Below are 19,502 nucleotides of genomic sequence, written 5' to 3'. Positions count from 1 at the left end.
AGGTAAAGGAGCCGAACAGTGAAAAGCTTCTCCATCTGTTTTTGCGGCGATTTAATGCGTCCGTCTCCAACTCCCTGGAGGTTGTTTCGGAGTCCTCCGGGCGCAGCGGCGTTGCCGCGGGTGCCGATTCTTCTGCGCGTAGCATCAGCGAGTCACTGGCAAGTCGACTGAACTGCGCCGTGGCGGAGATAACTTTTACGCCCGCCGCTGGGGAGCCCTTGGCCCATGGACTCTGTCGGGCATTCTACAACTCGAACCACAAATTTCACTACATTGCTGTTGTTGCGGTGCCAGGTGATGAGTTTGAGGTGTCAAAGGACCTTCTCACACACGCGTTGCTGGCGGTCGTGGAGGGACGGGTGGAGGCAGCGGCAAAACGCACTTAAAGGCAGACAAACGCAGCAGCAAAATAAAAAAAAAAAGAAAAAAAAGGGGCCTTTGTTTGGCCGAGGTTGACGGCCGGAGTATATTTTTAGCTGTTTTCTTTCGCTCCCTGCATGACGTATACAAATGAGCGACCTAATTTTTTTTTCTTTTATTTTTGTTTATTTATTTATTTATTTTTTTTATTTCTTGGTGGTGGTGGTGGCGCATCTCACTGGCTGTTTCTCTCGTTAATTTTTTCATTGCAGCAGCTACGAGGAGCAGAGGCAGCAGCAGCAGCAACAGCATTAAATAAGGATGGGAGATGAGAGCAGCGGGAGTAAAGAAGAGTCATCGGGGGTTCCTGACGACCGCGTCATTCTCCACGAGCACAGCAACGAGAACCTGTTGAAGTTCGACACGCACGACAAGTACTCAACGATTTCGGCCATAAAGAAAATGATTATGAAGAGCTTGCCGCCACCCAAGACGAATGCACCTCCCCAACCGCTTTTTAACGGATTGCTGCGCATGGGCAAAAACCCGAATACGCCGCTCCTTTTCATGGCCTTCCGGACGCCCGAGGACAGTACCGCAGCCGCCGAACTCCTGCGAGGCGTGTTTTTCCGCGGGAGAAAACAGTGGCAGGAGCTACCGGTGACACAGCGAGACCTGCAGCTGACTCACAAAGGCAGCAGCCGGAAGCGATCGCGTGGTGGGGAGGTATTGGGTCAGAGCAAAGTTGCCCAATGGGAGGGCCTTGCCATGGAGGAGCAGCTTGCTCGAAAGAAGATGCATTGTTTACGGGTGATGGAAGCCATTGCACCAAAAGGGGATAAATATGCGGAACTATTTGCCGGTGTACACGTCAGTCCGGAGTTGACTGGCTATCGCAACCACGTTCAACTTTCATTTGGCTACTCGGAAACCGGGGAGCCATCGATTGGGTTTCTTAAGGGCGCTATGATTGAAGGAACTTGCGCCATTCATTCGGCTCTTGGGAAAGACATTGTCACAATGAACCCACTAGCGAGGCAGGTGGCTGAGGCTGTGATGTCCGTTTGTCATTTATTTTTGTTGCCCGAGAAGGGGGGTCTGATGGTTTTCGATAAGGTGAAGCAGCAAGGGTTCTGGCGCAAACTGCAGGTGCGTCACAACGTACTTGGCGAAGTTATGGTGGATATGGAGCTGGACATTGACAGCGCTGAAGCATCCGTAGTGAGTGAGGTGAAGACGCACCTTATAAAAACGCTATTTAGCGAAGGGTTGCGGGCAAAACTAAGGATGATCTCTGGGAAGGAAACTGCATCCGTTGTGAGTGCCCAGTATCATCATGGCACAGGAATCAGTTCTTCTTCAGTCGATGAGCCACGTCATATTCTTTTTGGGACCCCGACACTCACGGAGCATCTCTTAGGTCTTCGCTTTGAACTAAGCCCTACTTCCTTTTTTCAGGTAAACACCTCAGGAATGGAGCTACTGCTATGCGAGACGGCAAAGGTTGCGGCGCTGGGTCCAAAAACAACGCTTTTGGACCTCTGTTGTGGTACAGGCGTCATAGGCCTCACACTCGCCAAGCACGTGAAGCGGGTAATTGGAATAGAACTGGTTGAGTCTGCAGTGAGTGACGCGAGGCAGAATGCCAAACGCAACGATATAGCCAACGTTACTTTTTGCAGTGGTCGTGTGGAGCACCTTTTGCCGGATATAATCAATTCTCTACCAGAGGAGGATAAGACCGACATCGTGGCAATTTTGGATCCCCCCCGTGCCGGAGTTACGCCCACGGTGTTGAAGTGGATTCGTGGTACCCCAACCATCCGGCGTGTGGTGTACATCTCTTGTGAGCAGAAGGCACTTGAGCGGGACTGCCCATCTTTGACGAAGTCTACCACGAAAGCATACCGAGGATTGCCCTTTGAATTGGTGGCAAGTTTTGCGGTAGACCTCTTTCCTCACACACCACACGTTGAGATGGTGGCGGTATTGGCTCGTCTTCAAGAAGAGTCGGTAAGTGGAGAGTAAAGACGTCTCCAATTTTTTGTTTTTTCCTTTATATTTACTCGAATGAATGTTCTTTTATTATTATTGTTATTATTTTTTCTCTTGTTGTTGTTTTGCCGAGGCGACGCCGCCATCACGCACGGCGATGTTGAGTTTGTGGAATTTCATGACTTTTTCTAATATTTATTTATTTATTTATTTTTGTCCCGGAAGTGTTCTTTATTTTTGGTGTTAGTTTTACTTCTCTGAATAGTGGCGGTAGAGAAGGTGATGTCCGCGTGGGCCTCCGGAAGTCTGGCAGAGAAGCTAAAGCAGCAAAAGCTGGCCGCTGCGAACGGTATTGGGACCGCTTTACTGCCTGCCGTTCCCACGGGCTCGGCCACAGTGAGCGCTAGCGGCCAAAAGAAGAACAAAAACGCTCCACCCCCCACGCCGCCTGCGGTGCAGGAAGTTGTAGTGCCTAACGAGAACAGAAAACCGATAGCCTCCAGCGATTGCGAAAAGCCGCAGCTGCACGAAGCGGCGGAACCCGTCCATCTTGGTCCCATTTCTTTTCCCCATGAATTGGCGAAGCTGGTGTCGTCGGAGTTTAACTTTGTCGGTGTCGTGACGAAGGCCCCGATGGCGTTGGGGGAGACCAGAGAACCTTTAACGCCCAACGTCCCGGAGAAGAAATATCCGCCACGGGCGTTTGGTTCAAGAAATGCATACCACGAAACCCCACAGATGGGTAACACTGGCCATGCCCACCCGCTACAACAAAATCATCACTATTATTATCATCATCATCACGAGCAGCATCAGCATCAGGATCAGGCACAGAACCAGTACTATTTTTATAAATATCAGACACCGCAACAGCAACAACGTTCCATGCAACAAGGCATGACGCGGCAAGCTTATCACAGTGCGTACAGCTCATTACCGTATAACATGAGCCCGCATGCCATGCCATACCACCCACGCATGTACAACAGGTATCCGGGCATGAATATGGGTATGGTTATTTACGGTGGGATGCAAGGATATGGACGTTTCTCGCTTCAGGGAAGACCTGCATACTATCCACCACCGCAAAAACATATGGGCCCGTACATGCCGCCGCATCAGCAGTAGACTTGCGCAACGCTTGTACTCTGCTGCATATTGGTGGAACTGATGGCGTCATCTGGCAAACTTGTACGTGCTTCTCTTTCATGTTTTTTTTTTTCTTTTGAATTCAGAGAAGAAGGACGTGCGTGTCTGTGGATACTCGGAGAACAACTCCAGAAGGGATATATATATATATATATATATAAAATAAAAATAAAAAAAAAAAGAGAGATGTTTGCGTATGGTGCGCGCAGAACAGCATGTGTTGTTTTGTGTATCCATGTTTACATGCTTTTGTTGAGTTTTTTTTTTTTTTTTTTTTTTTTTTTTTTACAATCACGTGGGGGTATATTATTGTGCTGGAGACACGTCACCCGCACTGCGTCCCGTTTTCCTTTTTAAAGAGCAAATGAATACTCGTGCTGTGATAACCACTAAAAGGAAGTCCCAAGCTTGCTGGCTGAGGTCCTCCCAAGAGAGAGAGAGAAAGAGACGACGAAAGTAATATTAAAGGAAAAAAAAAAGATAAATTAATAAATAGACGAGGCGAGGAGGAATTGCATCTTCATTTTTATTTTTTTTTATGGCTTTTTCTGTTGCGGTGCTTGGCTTTGAATCTTCACTTATTTTATTCTGCTTAACACGTATGCGCGTTGCGTTTAAACACGCATCTTGGAGGAAGAAGAAAGGTGTGCCAGGTTGTATTTACAAATGTCTGCAGAGAGCCTCTACCGCGAGGCGGAAAGTAAGATCAACAAATTTTTTTTTAAGGATCCTGAAAGGGCGATGGAGCTGTTTGAATCGGCAGCCGCCCGATTCAAGACTGAGAAAGACTACAACCGTGCCGGGGAGGCGTACATGCGGGCCGGCGACTGCGCGGTAAAGTGCAGGGACAAGCTTTCCGCCAGTCGAGCGTACACTAACGCCGTGAACGCGTACAAGAAAACCGACATGAAAATGGCCGCAAAATTGATGGAAGTTGCCGTCAATCTACAGATTGACAACAACACGTTAAATGGTGCCGCGAGGTTGGAAAAGGAATTTGCAGAGGCTCTCTGCGAAACTGGTCAGCCGTTGGATGCAATTCCGCATTATGAGAAAGCCATACAATACTTCAGCGCGGATGATATGAACAGTCAAGTAAAAGCGTGCACATCTGCCATAGCAAGAATATATGGTGAAAATGACATTTTTGACAAGGCCTTGTCACTCTATGAGCGACTGGGCAACATGAGTGTCGATGGCCCGCTGCGCTATGAGGCAAAGGAGTTCTTTGTGCGCGCAATGCTCTGCCGCCTTGCTGCCGTGACAGATGATAACCGTATTGAAAAAAGTGCCGAGGCGTTGGAAGCGTTGGAAACGTACATGATACGCGACAAGTATTTGAAGAACACTCGCGAGGCCGAATTTCTCCAGATGTGCACCGAAGCGGTGGAGGGGGCCGATTTGGAGAAGTTTGAAACGGCCATCTCCCTTCTCGACGAGCTCCGCATGCTGGATGAGTGGAAGACCCATGTTTTGCTTGTCGTCAAGAAGAATATGGAGAGTATTCGGTGAGGTGTATTTCCCGTGTGTGCAGCGACGATATATATCTATATATATATTTTTTTTATAGTTTTGCGACTGTGTTCCCTCAGACACTGTGAGGGAAAATAGTGGGGGTTTTCCAGAGGTGCAAAGAAATTTTTCTTTTTTTTTTGCCGCTTTTTTCCTTTTTGTTGTTGTCGTTTTTCTTGGATAGGAGGGGCAGGAGTAGCGCCGCCCCACCCTTTTGCAGGCAACTTGTGTGAACCGCGACCGATGCGGCCTGCGGCCGTCGGTGAGATTCTCATTCAGAAGGCGAATTGCCCGCTCTCGGACGAGGCGGAGCTCCACGCCGTTCTCACAGACGCCAGGGCGGCCGCGGCGGCGAGGAATGTATTGTTATCTGGGGATGCGTGGCGCACTGTGCGTTTGCTTGCCTCCGCCGCTCGCTGCACACTGCAAGCGGGGCGCGGGGACTTTGCGCTACCACTCATCACGACCGCTTTTGATCTCTGCCCTGAGCCGTTTCGGCGGTTGGCGTCATTGCAGAATGAGAAGGAGGCGATGGAAGGATGTGCTCTGGTGCGTCCCATGCTTACCGCGGCTAAATCGGAGGGTGTTGGACAGGACGTGCCAGCTGTTGTTTGTACCGCGTTGATGGTGTGGCACGGCGCACTCGCGTCTACGGCATCGACAAGTAGTTGCCCGCGTGGGTTTTTCCGATTTTCCCACGTTGCTGGCGAAATCCTTACAGAGCTTGCAATGGACGCATCAACTCTTGATAAGTTGGCTGAGTGTTGGCTGTACAACACACTTGCCTTTGCTGATCGCTCCAAGAACACAAAAGCGGCGGCTTTTTACCTCTTGGAAGAGCTTCAAGATGAAATCCAGACTCCTGAGTTGCGGGAGAGAGATGAGTGGGGGTTGGTTTGCTCTGCCGGTAGGAATGCATGCGTGCGCGTGGGTCTTCATGGACCCCAAGTGGTTGCAAAGTGGGACCGTCTCTGTATGAATTTGTATGCTGAGGGGTGCGCACTTCTCCATGCATCTCAGGAGGAGGTGCAACGTCGTGCCTCCGGCGCTATGAGTATTTTGAGGAAGTCTTTTGCCACGGAGAAGACGTGCTATCTAATAGATTTCCGACGACCACTCCAAATGTCATCCCAAGAAGCCACTCTTCTCAGAGACGCTGCTGCAAGTACAGATCTTTGCGTCCCCCGAGAAGATTTTACCCCGATTCGTGTGGCGTGTTTCTTGAAGCAATTTACTGGAAGGGAAGGGTGCAACTCTTCCGTCAGCTTTCCCTTTGCTTCAGTTTCTAGTGTGGTGTCCATTGCGCAACGGCATCGCTATGCTGACATCGCAATAGAGCTTATTCGAACGGGGTCAGCACCAAGTTTGGGCGATGACTCGTTGCTGCTATGGGGGACTGAACTGGAGTGCCTTATTAACAGAGCGGTGGGGAGCGACGGTGCAGGTGTAGAATGTGCACCACGAGAGCGGGCTTCCACGCATGTACACTTCGGAGTGCCGAGCCCGCTACTGCATGAAATTGCTCAGGAATGGCGTGCCACAGACGTGCTGCGGATCCTTGCGTCATCACAGACGGTTGAAGATAAGCTGCCGGCGGGATTGACGATGATCCGTGGCGACAGAACGATTGGGCATCAAATACTGCGAGACAAAATTGTTCCTTCTTTTGTCCTTGATGGACTCTCGCGTCTGATCGTCTGCCTAGTGGATGAGGGAGATCTGCCACTTGCAAGGTGTTTTATTCCTCTTGTGGCGGGCATCTGTGAGCGGATGTCGTCACAGGCAAATCTTCTTGTAACTTTACATGCGATTGCTGCTTTTGCACAGGGCTGCCACTATGATGATACGGATGGATACTGGACGACTGTAACCCGCGTCCTACTCCCAGTGCTTCTGCCCCGCTCTTCCGGAATGTCACCGCCGTATCGGCAAACGAAATCAGTAGTTGCGGGACGCACATTTTCTTTGCGGCGTCGTGTGTTTGATGCATTTTGCGGCACTTTTCACACGAGAGAAAATGTTCATTCGCATTGCCAGCTGCAGGTGCTTTTGACAAGCGATCATGAGGGTGTGCAACTCAGCCGTAGCAGCGGTGTGGAGGGGATGACGGTGTGGGAGAAGGTTTTGCCAGTTGGAAGGACTTTGCTGGAAATGGTGGCGAGGATGCGTGAAATAGAGGCGCAGAACCGGCGGCACCTTGAAGCTACCCTCTACAACAAGGAGGTCTCTTTGTTGGGGAAGGAGAAGATGGAGGCGCCTTCCGACGCCACAGAAGCATTCAGCAACAGTGAGGTGGAGAGGCAAAGCAGAAAGGCGAGAGCTGAGTGGTGGGAGCAGCGACAGGCGTTCGACAGCGCAATACGAAAGGTTGTCGAGAAGCTGCAATCCGACGAGTGTTTTGGATGCTGGCGTGTGGCGATGTGCGGTGATTTGCCCCCTTCCTGTCTTTTAGAGCTGAAACGGGTGGCCGCCCAATTAATTCATGACATTGGCGCACCCGCGCACCATATGTTGGACGTGACGCTGATTTTGGCTGGACTTCCCTTCTTGGGGACGCGCTTTTGCGCCGGAGGCAAATTGTTATTTAGTCCGTCCCACGGAAGTGCGGAGGGCAAATGTGCCTCGTGTGATGAGGTATTGTGCAATCTCTCTGGGGCGCTGGAAATCGAGCTTCTCAAAAATGGCATTGCTGCACCTTCAACTGGTCTTCTTTCTGTTTTGCGTGGAGCGTGCCTCTGCGCACTAGCAACGATGTGTAAAACGATTTCAGTTGCGTGTGAGTCGGAATTGGGGCATTTGGATCTGTTTTCTCTTTCGCGTTCCTCTTTATACCTTGTATTGGACAATGAACTTCATGCTCTTCCACTTGAGGGCATGGATGTCCTGTTGACCGGAAATGTTGCCCGTGTTCCAACATCGACATTCATTTCCACTAGTAAAGCAGAATCGTTAGATATTTGTGACGGCGGAGTGTATTGTGTCATTGACCCCGCTGGTGACATGCCAAAGACATCAAAACGTCTTCTCCCTGTCTGCCAGAGAACTGGATGGAAAACAAGTACGCAGTCTGTGCCCTGCGGCAAGCTTATGCACGAGCTTTACTCATATCGTGCAAAAGCCTATTTTTATGTCGGGCACGGAAAAGGGGAACGCTTCCTACACCGCGGAGAACTGTATGAACGGCTTCCTGATCCAGAAGAGTTCCCTGCTGTCTTCCTTATGGGCTGCAGCAGCGCGTATATGGAGGGTGGCGCCTCATATGATTCGTACGGTATGCCCTACGCCTTTTTGCATGCGGGATGTCCATTGTTTCTGGGATGCCTGTGGCATGTGACCGATGGTGAAATTGATCGATTGACAAAACGACTCCTATTATTGCTTGCAGGAGAAGCTGTTAATGATGGTGATGGTGCCTCCTTACTCCCTCCGCGGACCGTTGGAGAGGCTCTCGCATTAGCAAGGCGTGCCTGTAAGCTGCCATTTCTCACGGGGTGCGCTGCAGTTCTGTACGGCACAAATCTTTCCTTGGAGAGAACTGTTGATGGATGAAAGTTTTCTTGATTTTTTTTTTTTTTTTTCAGGACGTTGCGTGTTGCAAATACGCAAATACACATGTTTTATACATGAATGTGGCTGCTGTTTGTTTTGGATCAGGTATACTATGTCTCCCTTTTTTTCTGCTCTTCTCCTTTGCTTGTGTGACTCTTATCGCTGTTTTTTATCGCTGGAAAAGGGGGAAAGAAAAAAAATAATTAAGTAAGTTTTCTAAACCTCATGGAGAGGGCTTCCGGTTTTATTGAGTTCCTGGAGAAGAACACATTACCGCGTCGTCAACTCTTGGGGACACAGTTTAAAGTCCTTACGACGTTGGGCCGTGGCTCCTTTGGGGAAGTCCTTCTCGTGGAGGATCGTAATCTAATTGGTGCACGGGCTGTGGTGAAGCGCTTTCGGAAGAGGGAGGAAAAGGAGAAGAAGGGCAATTTGGCGCAGCAGCAAATGCAAGCTGCCTTGACCGAGGCACGAGTCATGTCAAGATTCAACGATGACGGTATTGTGCGTCTCCTCGACACATGGTACGAGGATTGTCAAGGCGTTGTATGCTTTCTGATGGAATACTGCCCGTGGGGCGACCTGGAGGCTTATCTGCAGCAGCATTACCCTCTTAGTGAGGAGATGTTGCTTTACCTTTTCCTTCAATGTTTACTTGCTCTGGCGCACATACACACGAAGGGGGTTATTCACCGTGATTTGAAGCTGACAAACATATTGCTGGGCGCCGGAAGTAGTCGGATACCAACGCTGAAGATGGCCGATTTTGGACTCAGCGCGTTCTTCAGCGTTAATGATGCGGTGGATGTTTCCATGTTTGTTGGAACACCACTCTTTATGTCACCAGAGACCATCGCGGAGGGACTTTGCGGTTATGGGAGCGATGTGTGGAGTCTCGGTGTTGTGTTCTACCGCATGATGACGAATTTTCAGCCTTTTGTTGGCGATGACATTGCCGCTCTGCGGGTGTCGATTACGAATTTGGAGCCACCGCACCCAGCGGGAAAATCCCGGGTACGCTACTCACAGGAACTGGGTGACCTCGTTATGTCAATGCTGGCAAAGCAGCCATTCTCACGGCCTTCCGTGCGTCAACTGATTAGCTTGCCACTTTTCTCAGATGCTCTGTTAAAATGCCCGTGGCGCAGCAAACCACTTCGTGGTGCACTTTGTCTCTTTGCATGTCACAAGGACTACATCGTAAGTGTTTTTGCAGAGCCGCGGCTGGACGCAAAAATTGTTGGAACTTTTCACTTTGGCGATCATGTTTTTGTGTCCAACGAGGTGCGTTCCAAAGCGACGTCCAGACGGCGCAGCTTCTCGCCGAGTGTTGGGCGTAGACTCTCTTTGAAAAGCCCAGCTAAGACCAAAGACTGCTTGCCCGATTTCACTACATGGTGCCGCATCGTTGGACCCCAGCAGGGCTACTGCTTGAAGTACGTGCGAGGTCAAAGCGTACTGCGGCATGTGGGTGACTGCACCCCATGTGGCCCGCTATTCACTGAGACGGCAGTCAGCGATGAACGTGGGTCGTCGCCGGAGCCGACATACCGGACAGTGGCACCTTCGCCGCGGTCGTCGTGCTCGTCAATTTGCGAGGGGACGCGCAGAAAAACGCCAAAAAACGTCTTGTCTTTTCTCCTTAAGCATCGCGGCTAAATTTATTATTAAAATTATTATTATTATGCCTGATTCTGATTTTATTCACAAGTGAAGCCGAGAGAGGGATGCGAATCTTACAGAGGCTTTTGTGCTCACTTTTGCAATGACCTTTTTTCTTTTTGTTTTTTCTCGGGTGGTTTTCTTTTCTTTTTTTTTTTGTTTTTTTTTCTCGCACTCCCGCTCCTTTAATGTTGTGCGTACATGTGTGTTTGTATGGCGTCTTTTTGCCGCTATCGTATTGGCTTGTTTTTTGTTTTTCTTTTTTCTTACCTTTTATGTGGACGGGTCTTGTTTGCCACGGTGCCTACAATAACGGCCCCGCTTGCCGCGATGGCGAGTTGATGCGGATTTTCTTTACTTCTTATTATCCATCCCTGCCTGTGTCTATTTACATTTGTCTATGTGTGTGTGTTGTAGCCTTTTTTGCATCGTGCTGAAAGGGAGCTGACGGCCAGCAGCAGCAGCGCATGCACGTTGTGAGCGATCTTCAGCGGCGTCCCAATAGGGGCCGCCTGAAGTCTGAGAAGCGTATCATGTTCCTGTACGATATCGCCACCGTTGTGCAGATTGTATGCTTCCTGATTTATACGACGAATTTTATGATTGCCAGCAAACGCACATTTGTCAACTCCGTGTGGCTGCGGAAACCGCTTCAGTTGGTCCCTGCGCTGATTTTAAAGACGCGTAATTGCCGATTTGATGTGACAAAAAGAAATCTTTACGCCTTTAGGAACGTTCATTTGGTGCTCTCAATCAACAATACAGACGACATCTTTGCGGACCACGCCATTCAAATGTTTTTGGCGATCTTTTTTTGCGGCTTTGCACTGCTGCTGGGCGTGGCGAACCGATCGTTAGTCGAGCACAACTTTTTCAGTGTGAGTTGGAGGAACTTTACACTTCGAAAAGACATTCTTTCAGCTTTCGAGATTGTGATGATTTCTCTCGTGCTTCGGACGAGCCTCATGGCGAACGTCTCGGGTGGGCTTCTAAAGGAATACTTGACTCACTGCGGGCTTGTTTCTGATGCGTACCTGCCCTTCTGCAGCCTCGTGCCGCTTTTTTTGTTTGCTAGCGTCGGGTACTTTGTGTACCTTTTTGGAACCGCCGTGTACCTTTGCAACGCACTGCCGAAGTACGGCATCATGTCGGAGGCAGAAATCGCGGAATACAAAGTATGGCTGTGGGAAAGGCGAGAGCGCGTGAGGGAGGCGAAGCGTGCCGCGGAGGAGGCCAAAAGAGCGAATCTGTTGCTGCAGCACGTGATGCGATCGGAGTCCATGCCACCGATTCTTCGGCCTCCTCTTCCCGTGCCGACGCATCACGACATGTCCCTGCGCCACGACATGGAGGCCACACCTCCGTTGGAACTCTCAGCCTCGCACTACACACCGACGGTAAACATGCCCCGCCGCCGAGACGCGGCATCACAGCGGCAGACGGCCACGGGTGCTTCCAGTAAACCTGTCCATACACCTATGTACGCATCCTACATAAACGTCCAAACGTCCCACTCGTCGCGGAACTAGAAAAACAGGAGAAGCAAAACTAGAAGGAAAAGAGGGCACAAATTTCTTTTTTTTTTCATACGACTTCCCTTTTTTTTTTTTTTTTTTGGTATTGTTGCTTATGACTCGGCGTCTTTCATTATTTCTTAGATGTGCCAAGCTTCCTTTTTTGTTAGCCTTTATTTAATTGAAGGGAAGATAAATTGCATGTTACCATGTGTTTCCCCTGCATCTTTCTTTCTTTATTATTATTATTATATGCATCTTTCCTTCTCTCTTACATGTACACACACGTTTTTGCCTCACTTCGTTGGATGCCCCGTTGAGGCTAGCAAAAGCGACAACAACATTGGCCATGAAGGTGTACTTTATCTACGAAGGGAAGGATGTGAATGGGTGCGTGGTGAACGACAGTCTGACGGAGGTTTTCAAGGTGAAGATGGACATTCCCGCAAGCTGGCTCAACGGACCGTGCGAGAAGCTGCGTTGTTTCATAACTTCGACTTACAACAAGAAGCATCCTGACAACCCCCTTGTGGCTGAGGAGCTCAGTTTGTGGTGCGGCAACGTGGAGCTGAAGCCATCGGATGTGGTAGAAACACGCATCCATGAGTTCAATGACGTGCACATCCGGCATTTGGCGAAGTCCGTGCTGCATGAGCAGAAACCATTCTCGGTCCTGTGCACAAACTTTGGATGTGGAGAGTTTTTTCTTCAAGCGGAAAACCACGAGTCAGCATGCCACTACCATGCGGAACCACCTGTCTTCCACGACATTGAGAAGTATTGGCGGTGTTGCCCGACGCAGCGCGCACGCGACTGGGACGATTTTAAGGCCATCCCCCCGTGTTGTGTGGGCCCTCACAGCACGGAGAAGAGACCGGTGTCTTTTGTCAGCCCGCCTCCTTCCAACACACCCTTATCGGTAGAACAGGTTCAGGCGTTGACGCATAGAGATGAAAACACCGCGGCATCTCGTACTACTGGGCCGAGGGAATTTGAAGGGGCGGCAGAAGCGCAGCGGCAACCGCCGCAGGAGATTGTGGACGGCAAGGCGCGGTGTCGTAACTACGGCTGCCAGAAAGAATTTGTTGTGAGTGAGAATCATCCGACAGCGTGTCGGCATCACACCGGGGGGCCGGTTTTTTGGGACACCTACAAATACTGGAAGTGCTGCCCCGACAAGAAGCGCTACGAGTTTGACGATTTCGTTAAAATCCCTGGATGCACACAGGGCCCACACCAGCTGTAAGACCCCGAAAGATTATCACACATCACACACAGACAAATGCACGCACATAGTTCTCACCGTGGTTGGAAACCCCAAGACTTTTGTGCATTTGTATAACTTGTGCTTGCACGAAATTCTTTGATGGTCTGTTTTTGGGACTTCCGTTTATTTATGCAAGTATTTCTATGCACGCATGAGTAGTTGAGAGTGCATGTATTTTTATTCTTCTTTTAACTCAGTTTCTTTTCTCTGAATTTGTGTGTGTGTGTGTGTGTGTGTTTGTTGATTTTTCTTTTTCTTTTTTCCTTCTTGATCCGTAGAGCTCAGTAGTCATCTCCACAATGACAGCCCCGGAACAGTACGCCCGCGTGCACTCCGTCGACCTGACGCTGCAGCATGAGAAGGCCTACCAGCGTCAGACGGCGGTCAATGAGAACAGCCACAACCCAAACAAGAAGCACGTCAACATGAGCGGCCACATCCGCTACTCCAAGAAGATTGGTCTGGGCTTCAAGACTCCAAAGTCGGCTATCAACGGCAAGTACATTGACCGCAAGTGTCCCTTCACCAGCGACGTGTCCATCCGCGGCCGCATTCTTCGCGGTGTTGTGCACTCCACCAAGATGAAGCGCTCTATCGTCATTCGTCGCGACTATCTGCACTTTATCCGCAAGTACCAGCGTTACCAGAAGCGCCACCGCAGCCTGACGGTGCACTGCAGCCCCTGTTTTGACCCCAAGCCTGGTGACGAGGTGATTGTTGGCCAATGCCGTCCGCTGAGCAAGACGATCCGCTACAACGTGCTGGAGGTTGTCAGCAAGTCCGCACCGGGCAAGCTGGGCAGGAAGTTTTCCAAGAACTGATTCTTTTGCGCTACTGATCTCAGCTGTTTGTTTTTCTTTTACTGTACAATTTATATTGTATTTTTTTTTCTTATTTGACTTTTTTTACTTGCTGGCGTGTGGCATTCCTTCTTTGCTGAGCTGTGGATAGAATGACTGACGTGCGCACTTAATTGCGGCCGCTTGGCCTTCTTTTTTTTTTTTTTCTTTTCCCTATCTTTTATTTGCTTTGGGCTAAACGCCGCTAAGGGTCTGTCGTGGGTGCAATAAAGCTTTAAGCACGTCTGATTATTTTATTTTTTTTCGTTACCAGACATAACAATGAGTGTGGCAACGAAGCCATTTGAGGGAACCGTGCGCTGCGAATGGTTTCAATGCCCGGCCCGTATAAACTTTTGTTTTTATGTACGTGAGCGTCAGGAAAACGATGTTCGGGTAGAGACGAGTGCGCGGTCGTTAACGGTGACCATCCGTCTTGACGCGTCGGGGCGCGAGTATCAATACAACATTGACCGTCTCTACGCCCCGCTTGCCGGTGAAGCACCGACGGTAACTGTGCGAGCAACGAAGGTTGAGGTGTCGTTTCAGAAGGCATGCGAAATGCAATGGCCGACGCTGGAATCAGTTGACAATGGCGCCCATACGGTGCCGGATTTAGACGCGCCAGCACCGGTCGCCACAGCAAGCCTGCCGGCGTCCGCAGAGCAACTGAAGTATCCGAACAGCCGCGGGAAGGACTGGAGCTCCGTGAGGATTGACGACGAGGACGTGAAGCCGGAGGGGGATCAGGCGCTGAATGCGCTCTTCCAGCAGATATACAGGAACGGCACCGATGAGCAACGCCGTGCAATGATGAAGTCGTTCTTGGAGAGCAACGGGACAGTTCTGTCAACAAATTGGGAGGACGTGGGAAAAAGAGAGGTGAAGACGGAACCCCCCACTGGAATGGTGGCAAAGCCCTACAATGAATGAGACTTCTGGAGAAAGAGGAGAGGAGGAAGTAAGATGAGATAAGTATGAATGATCCTTTTTTGACGCCATTTTTTCTAATTAGACTTTTATTTGTCTTTTTATTGGCGTTTTATTTTTACTTTGTCATCTTCCATTTTGATGCCATTTTACTGTTTATTATTCTGTGTCTTTATTATTACTATTATTATTATTATTATTATTATTATTATTATTATTATTATGACCGTTGTTGGGCTTGAACGTCTGTGGCTGTCAGAACCAACTATTGCGGGATGTGGGTGGGTAAGGGTTCATGTTTCCTTCTTTCCTTCTTTCTCTTGTTCGTCTTCAAGAGCTTCTCTTTCCGGAGTTTGCAAGAGGTGTGTCCAATTGGGCAATATACCCGAGTAGGTGGACAGACGTATTTTTTTGGCGGAAATTGGGGTCGGAGTCATGGAACCGCTTTACTGCTGCCAGGAAGAGCAAACCAGCCCGGGGCCACAAAGGCTCCCTCGCGTGAAGGACCTGCGCGGATCACAGGAAGAGGTCTCATATTTGGACAAGTGCCGAAGGCGGTGCGTGGAGGAGGGGCTAGAAAACAATACGGTTCGTCGCGCGGTATGGCGTCATGTGGTGCTGGGCCTCGACAGGCCGATGCGCGTGTTTTGTGTCCAAGAGAGCCGCTCCGAGGGAAGTAGTCAAGGCCCATCCAGCGCAACGAGTGTGGACACGCCAAGGCTGAGAACAACTGCCATTGAAAAGGAAGAATGTGTCGAAAGTGGTAAAAAAACGGTAGACTTGCAGAAATCTTTAGACAACTGCGACTTGCGTGTCATTCAGGTGGATGTGCAGAGATCACTTTGGTTGCTATATCGCGACCATTCAAAGCGGGAAATCATGCGTGATGTTTTGAAGAACCTATTGCAGCATGTGCTTTTAAATAATAGTGAGCGGCACTATTATCAAGGGTTACACGAGCTGATGGGCTTTGTTATGTACGTTATGGAGGGAGCTTCGATGAATGTGTTGGCTGCCGTCTGTGAGAGTCTACTTCGAGTACAATGGAAATCTTTCAGTGACAAGAAACTGAGGCAGTCCGAGTCGATGCTCTACGCTGTTCATGCAGTGCTGGCAGAAGAGGACGTGGAACTTGCCACCACATTGGAGTCCTGCGGTGTCGCTCCCGAGTCGCACTACATTGTGGGATGGCTTATCACGTGGTATACGCACGTTTGTGAGGATACGAAAGTCGTTGCCCGTCTGTTTGATTTTCTTATTGGCCACGCGGATGAGCACACAGTCATATTCTTTACCGCCGCTTTGCTGCTACACGAGAGGGAACGCATCATAGGGTACGTCCGAGAGGCACGCGCAGGTGCCGAGGATGATGATGACAATCTGACGATCATGGCCAACGTGTACAAGCAACTCACACGACTCCCAAAGGAAGTTTTAACGACTAGGAATTGGGTGGCTTTTGGGGAGATGCTGCGTCACACCGTTGCACTTCAAGGGAAGCACTTGGCGTGCGTTAAGGAAGCGCGGGAGGAATTTCTTCGGGGTAATGTGAAGAAACGTGGGATGCTGGCAGACGAACGAACACGAAACTCCGCACTGAAGCTTTTGTGGTCCTTCTTGTTCCGTGAGTGGCGCAAGCCTTGGAAGGGTAAGCATATATCAGTGCCTTTAATGGGCGCTGTGCTCTTTGGTGTGTTTGCCGTGGCAGTGAGCTTGACAACTTGTGATTCTGTTCAACTTATTATGCGGAATTATTTCTCTTTCGATGAGTGATGTGGGGCCAGGATGCAACCAATGGACTGCGCCTGTCCTTCTGTGGTTGTGGGTTCCTGATGACTCTCTCTGTCCCATAAAGTGACAATCGTGCGTGCGCAATCATTTGCTTATACACATATATGTGTGAGTGGATCAAGGGCAAATTTAAACTACCCTTTTTCTTTTCTTTGTTTTTTTTTTCTGCGTGTTTTCTTTATATTTCGTATAAATATGCATGTATACATATTTTATATACGCATACACACTGCTGCCCTTTTTCTTACCTGTATTTGCCTCTTTCTTGGAAGCTGTGAAGGTGGAATGCAGGCAGGAATGGTAACGTCTAATCCCTTTGAGCACCTGGGGACCGGTAACTGGAAGCCCTGGCGGTTACTGTGCCTCCCTTCGCGAGCCTCACGCCCCTGTCTAATTGAATAACGCTTTTTTTTTTATATACCTACCTTATCCTCCGAGAGTGAGAGAGGTGGTGGAATAACGGCGGCATGATTTCACTTTGGAAAATGTTGATTGTTTGAGAAGCGGTTTGCTTTTTGCAGCGCAACGGTGCGACTGATTGAGTGACTTATATGGCGATGGAGCAGGACGAGTAGTCGGTGTACATGCAACGCGCGGCGGAGAATGTCTTGCAAGCGTCGCCGACGTAACTTGCCACAGAGAGTGTTCTTTGCGGCTGATTCCGTGGCTGGTGAACATGCTATTCTTTTTTCATTCCTGTTTTTGGTTTTTGGAGGTCGGAGATCATCCAATTTGCGCAGATTCACCTTTCATTCATTTTTTTTTTTCTTTTTGTTGTTGTTGTTGTTACAGGAAAAGAAGGGAACTGAGGTGGTGAGTGGATTGGGTTGGGTTGTGTTCATGCGCGGTGAGACGGGGCTGCTGGTTGTGGCTGCGCCGCTGACTTGGTGGCCCCCGGCTGATGAGCTTCACCGTCACCCGCTTGACGCATGCCGCACATTCTTTTCCGCCATTACAAATGCTGGTGTTGCTGTTGGAGCCGCGGATCGCGTGGTGGCCCTCTCACGTGTCGGCAGGAGCGTCATGTTCTCCGGCATCCTTGAAGGATCTTTTGTGCGGGTTTATAACCCGTTCGACGGTGTGGAGGTCACTCTGGCTGTGCAAGCGACGCTCAGTGAGCAAGCGCTTGCTTCTGGAGCTTCGCTGCAGATTTTTGCGGAGGCGGACCGTGTGCGTGTCGAAGCGGCGGCTGTGGAAACGGGTGTTGTGCTGCGTCCCTTAGCGGAAGCAGGCCACACTCTTGGCGAGAGGCACGCCGCAGCGGCTGTGCTTCACATTCTCCACTATCTGCAGCGGGCACGGAAACCGGGTGTGTGCTCCGTCCTTTTTACTGGCGAGCATGGTGTCGGAAAGACCTACACGATGCGGCGCGTTGCCCAGCAGTTTCCGTCTGTTGTTGATGTGCAGGGCGTTCAACACTTTTTGGAGCGCCGTGATGTTGATATTGCCCGTCTGCTTCAGATGAGCGATCGGGAGGCTTTGACGATGATCCGCTGCATGTTTGCCGTTCCACCTGTGGAGTCGTCAAACGGTGCCCATGCCGTCCTTCTGCTATTGACACTTGATGCTGTTGATTTGCTGTGGGCAGACGCTAATTTTTTGGTTTCGCTCGTGTCACACCAGCTGTGCGCTGTGCTTGAGGAACTGAACGAACCGACACTAACGGCACAGACTCAGTTTCACGCCGTGGTGCTTGCCACAGCCACCACCACCACGTCCCTCCCCAGTGCACTTTTAACGCGCCTTTCCTCACGAGTTGTTCACGTCACACACCCGTCGTTGCAGGAACGACTAAGTTGCATTGAAATGCATAGCGGTTCGTCTGTTTATTCACAAGACGTGCGGAGGAAATTGGCCGAATTGCTTGCGGGGCACACGGCTGGGCAGCTGGCGGCGTTGCAAGAGGGGGATATGCTTCCGCAGATGTTGGAGCGCGAGGCGTCATGCGGATTGAAGCAGTCACACGTCGAAGAACATCACGAGGTGGTAGAGCGACTTGATGCTTATTGCGGACTTATTGCGATGAATGGCGTTGTGCGTGATCTCGAGGAGTTTGTCGTTTGGCCGCTGCTTCACTTGCAACTGCTGCGCTGCTGTGGGGTGAGGGCTCCGAAAGGCGTTGTTGTGTGCGGTCCGTCAGGAAGCGGGAAGACAGCGCTGTTGAAAGCACTAGCGAGTCGACTGCAAACCGAGGTTGCGCGCGGGGTGCATGTGATGTTTGTTGATGGTCTTTCACTTATTGAGAAGGAGGTGGGGCGCACGGAGAAAAACATTGCCGCTCTTTTTTCCAACGCGAGAGCTATGTCGCCCACCGCACTGTTTCTCGACAATATTGACAGCCTGGCACCTCCGCGCGGACGGCAAACAAGTGAGGTGTCGAACACGGCCGATCGCACGCTGAGCACGCTGCTCACAGAGATGGATGGCATCAGCGATAGCACCAACGATGGGGATGTTGTTTTTGTCGTTGCGTCTGCGCCGTGTTTTTCTGCACTTGATCCGGCCATTGGTCGTCCTGGTCGTCTTGATCTCCACCTTGAGATTCAACTTCCGACAGCGAAGGAACTGCGAGACCACGTCGTGCAGCGTGTCGTGGCGTGTGTGGAAGACTGCGGTGGCAGCGACGCTGCGGGTGACGTGGGAACGATCTCAACTCTTGTGGAGGAACACGTGGAACGATGGATGAACATGCGTCGCGTCACCGTGGCGGAGGCAAACGCTTTTGTGCGTGAAGTGGTGTTGTGCATGGTGGAGGAATCCTCGCGTAATTTATTGGATCGACTACGGGAGGCGCTGCAGAGGGCCGCATCCTCGTAGAGCGCTCTGACCTCTTTTTGTGTTCCGGCGTTGCTACTCTTCCACTCCCCTATTCTCCCTCTTTTTTGTTTCTTTTTTTGTTTGTAGTGTCTCTTGTTCCTTCCCCCCCCCCCCCCC

The 19,502-nt window shown here is 50.3% G+C and overlaps 12 protein-coding genes across 12 annotated transcripts, besides 17 other annotated features; all 12 read left to right on the top strand.

Annotated features, from left to right (window-relative positions):
- Tc00.1047053508405.119 (hypothetical protein, conserved) lies at positions 1-386 on the top strand (the record flags this gene model as incomplete). Its single annotated transcript, XM_804535.1, has 1 exon — positions 1-386. A coding segment is annotated over one exon (386 nt), but the record flags the coding sequence as incomplete, so codon positions are not given.
- Positions 1-15,291: a sequence feature (heterozygous, non-Esmeraldo-like haplotype).
- Positions 541-567: a microsatellite.
- Positions 629-671: a microsatellite.
- On the top strand, positions 682-2,388 carry Tc00.1047053508405.110 (hypothetical protein, conserved; the record flags this gene model as incomplete). The annotated part of the gene is made up of 1 exon (XM_804534.1): positions 682-2,388. The coding sequence occupies one exon, from the start codon at positions 682-684 to the stop codon at positions 2,386-2,388; it is 1,707 nt and encodes a 568-aa protein (XP_809627.1).
- Positions 2,402-2,482: a sequence feature (A-rich).
- Positions 2,548-2,568: a microsatellite.
- Tc00.1047053508405.100 (hypothetical protein, conserved) lies at positions 2,638-3,483 on the top strand (the record flags this gene model as incomplete). The annotated part of the gene is made up of 1 exon (XM_804533.1): positions 2,638-3,483. One exon carries the CDS (start codon positions 2,638-2,640, stop codon positions 3,481-3,483), a length of 846 nt encoding a protein of 281 aa, XP_809626.1.
- Positions 3,131-3,182: a microsatellite.
- Positions 3,642-3,664: a microsatellite.
- Positions 3,665-3,685: a sequence feature (AT_rich).
- Positions 3,762-3,791: a microsatellite.
- Tc00.1047053508405.90 (soluble N-ethylmaleimide sensitive factor (NSF) attachment protein, putative) lies at positions 4,171-5,016 on the top strand (the record flags this gene model as incomplete). Its single annotated transcript, XM_804532.1, has 1 exon — positions 4,171-5,016. One exon carries the CDS (start codon positions 4,171-4,173, stop codon positions 5,014-5,016), a length of 846 nt encoding a protein of 281 aa, XP_809625.1.
- Positions 5,044-5,073: a sequence feature (AT_rich).
- Positions 5,260-8,565, top strand: Tc00.1047053508405.80 (separase, putative; the record flags this gene model as incomplete). Its single annotated transcript, XM_804531.1, has 1 exon — positions 5,260-8,565. One exon carries the CDS (start codon positions 5,260-5,262, stop codon positions 8,563-8,565), a length of 3,306 nt encoding a protein of 1,101 aa, XP_809624.1.
- Tc00.1047053508405.70 (protein kinase, putative) lies at positions 8,791-10,224 on the top strand (the record flags this gene model as incomplete). Its single annotated transcript, XM_804530.1, has 1 exon — positions 8,791-10,224. The coding sequence occupies one exon, from the start codon at positions 8,791-8,793 to the stop codon at positions 10,222-10,224; it is 1,434 nt and encodes a 477-aa protein (XP_809623.1).
- Positions 10,222-10,251: a sequence feature (AT_rich).
- Positions 10,365-10,395: a microsatellite.
- Tc00.1047053508405.60 (hypothetical protein, conserved) lies at positions 10,695-11,756 on the top strand (the record flags this gene model as incomplete). The annotated part of the gene is made up of 1 exon (XM_804529.1): positions 10,695-11,756. One exon carries the CDS (start codon positions 10,695-10,697, stop codon positions 11,754-11,756), a length of 1,062 nt encoding a protein of 353 aa, XP_809622.1.
- On the top strand, positions 12,091-12,987 carry Tc00.1047053508405.50 (hypothetical protein, conserved; the record flags this gene model as incomplete). Its single annotated transcript, XM_804528.1, has 1 exon — positions 12,091-12,987. One exon carries the CDS (start codon positions 12,091-12,093, stop codon positions 12,985-12,987), a length of 897 nt encoding a protein of 298 aa, XP_809621.1.
- Positions 13,223-13,249: a microsatellite.
- On the top strand, positions 13,308-13,829 carry Tc00.1047053508405.40 (40S ribosomal protein S11, putative; the record flags this gene model as incomplete). The annotated part of the gene is made up of 1 exon (XM_804527.1): positions 13,308-13,829. The coding sequence occupies one exon, from the start codon at positions 13,308-13,310 to the stop codon at positions 13,827-13,829; it is 522 nt and encodes a 173-aa protein (XP_809620.1).
- Positions 13,998-14,039: a microsatellite.
- Tc00.1047053508405.30 (phosphatase-like protein, putative) lies at positions 14,130-14,780 on the top strand (the record flags this gene model as incomplete). Its single annotated transcript, XM_804526.1, has 1 exon — positions 14,130-14,780. One exon carries the CDS (start codon positions 14,130-14,132, stop codon positions 14,778-14,780), a length of 651 nt encoding a protein of 216 aa, XP_809619.1.
- Positions 14,950-15,001: a microsatellite.
- On the top strand, positions 15,213-16,550 carry Tc00.1047053508405.20 (GTPase activating protein of Rab-like GTPase, putative; the record flags this gene model as incomplete). Its single annotated transcript, XM_804525.1, has 1 exon — positions 15,213-16,550. One exon carries the CDS (start codon positions 15,213-15,215, stop codon positions 16,548-16,550), a length of 1,338 nt encoding a protein of 445 aa, XP_809618.1.
- Positions 15,292-15,582: a sequence feature (areas merged during assembly that could not be assigned to a particular haplotype. This can correspond to areas where the two haplotypes were merged or to regions with more than two copies in the genome that were merged during assembly.).
- Positions 15,583-19,502: a sequence feature (heterozygous, non-Esmeraldo-like haplotype).
- Positions 17,172-19,385, top strand: Tc00.1047053508405.10 (cell division cycle protein, putative; the record flags this gene model as incomplete). Its single annotated transcript, XM_804524.1, has 1 exon — positions 17,172-19,385. The coding sequence occupies one exon, from the start codon at positions 17,172-17,174 to the stop codon at positions 19,383-19,385; it is 2,214 nt and encodes a 737-aa protein (XP_809617.1).

The sequence above is a fragment of the Trypanosoma cruzi genome, genomic scaffold (genome assembly GCF_000209065.1).
Source record: "Trypanosoma cruzi strain CL Brener 1047053516803 genomic scaffold, whole genome shotgun sequence".
NCBI lineage: Eukaryota > Euglenozoa > Kinetoplastea > Trypanosomatida > Trypanosomatidae > Trypanosoma > Trypanosoma cruzi.
Note: the sequence above shows the minus strand (reverse complement) of the source record. Positions and strands in the feature narration are given on the sequence as shown.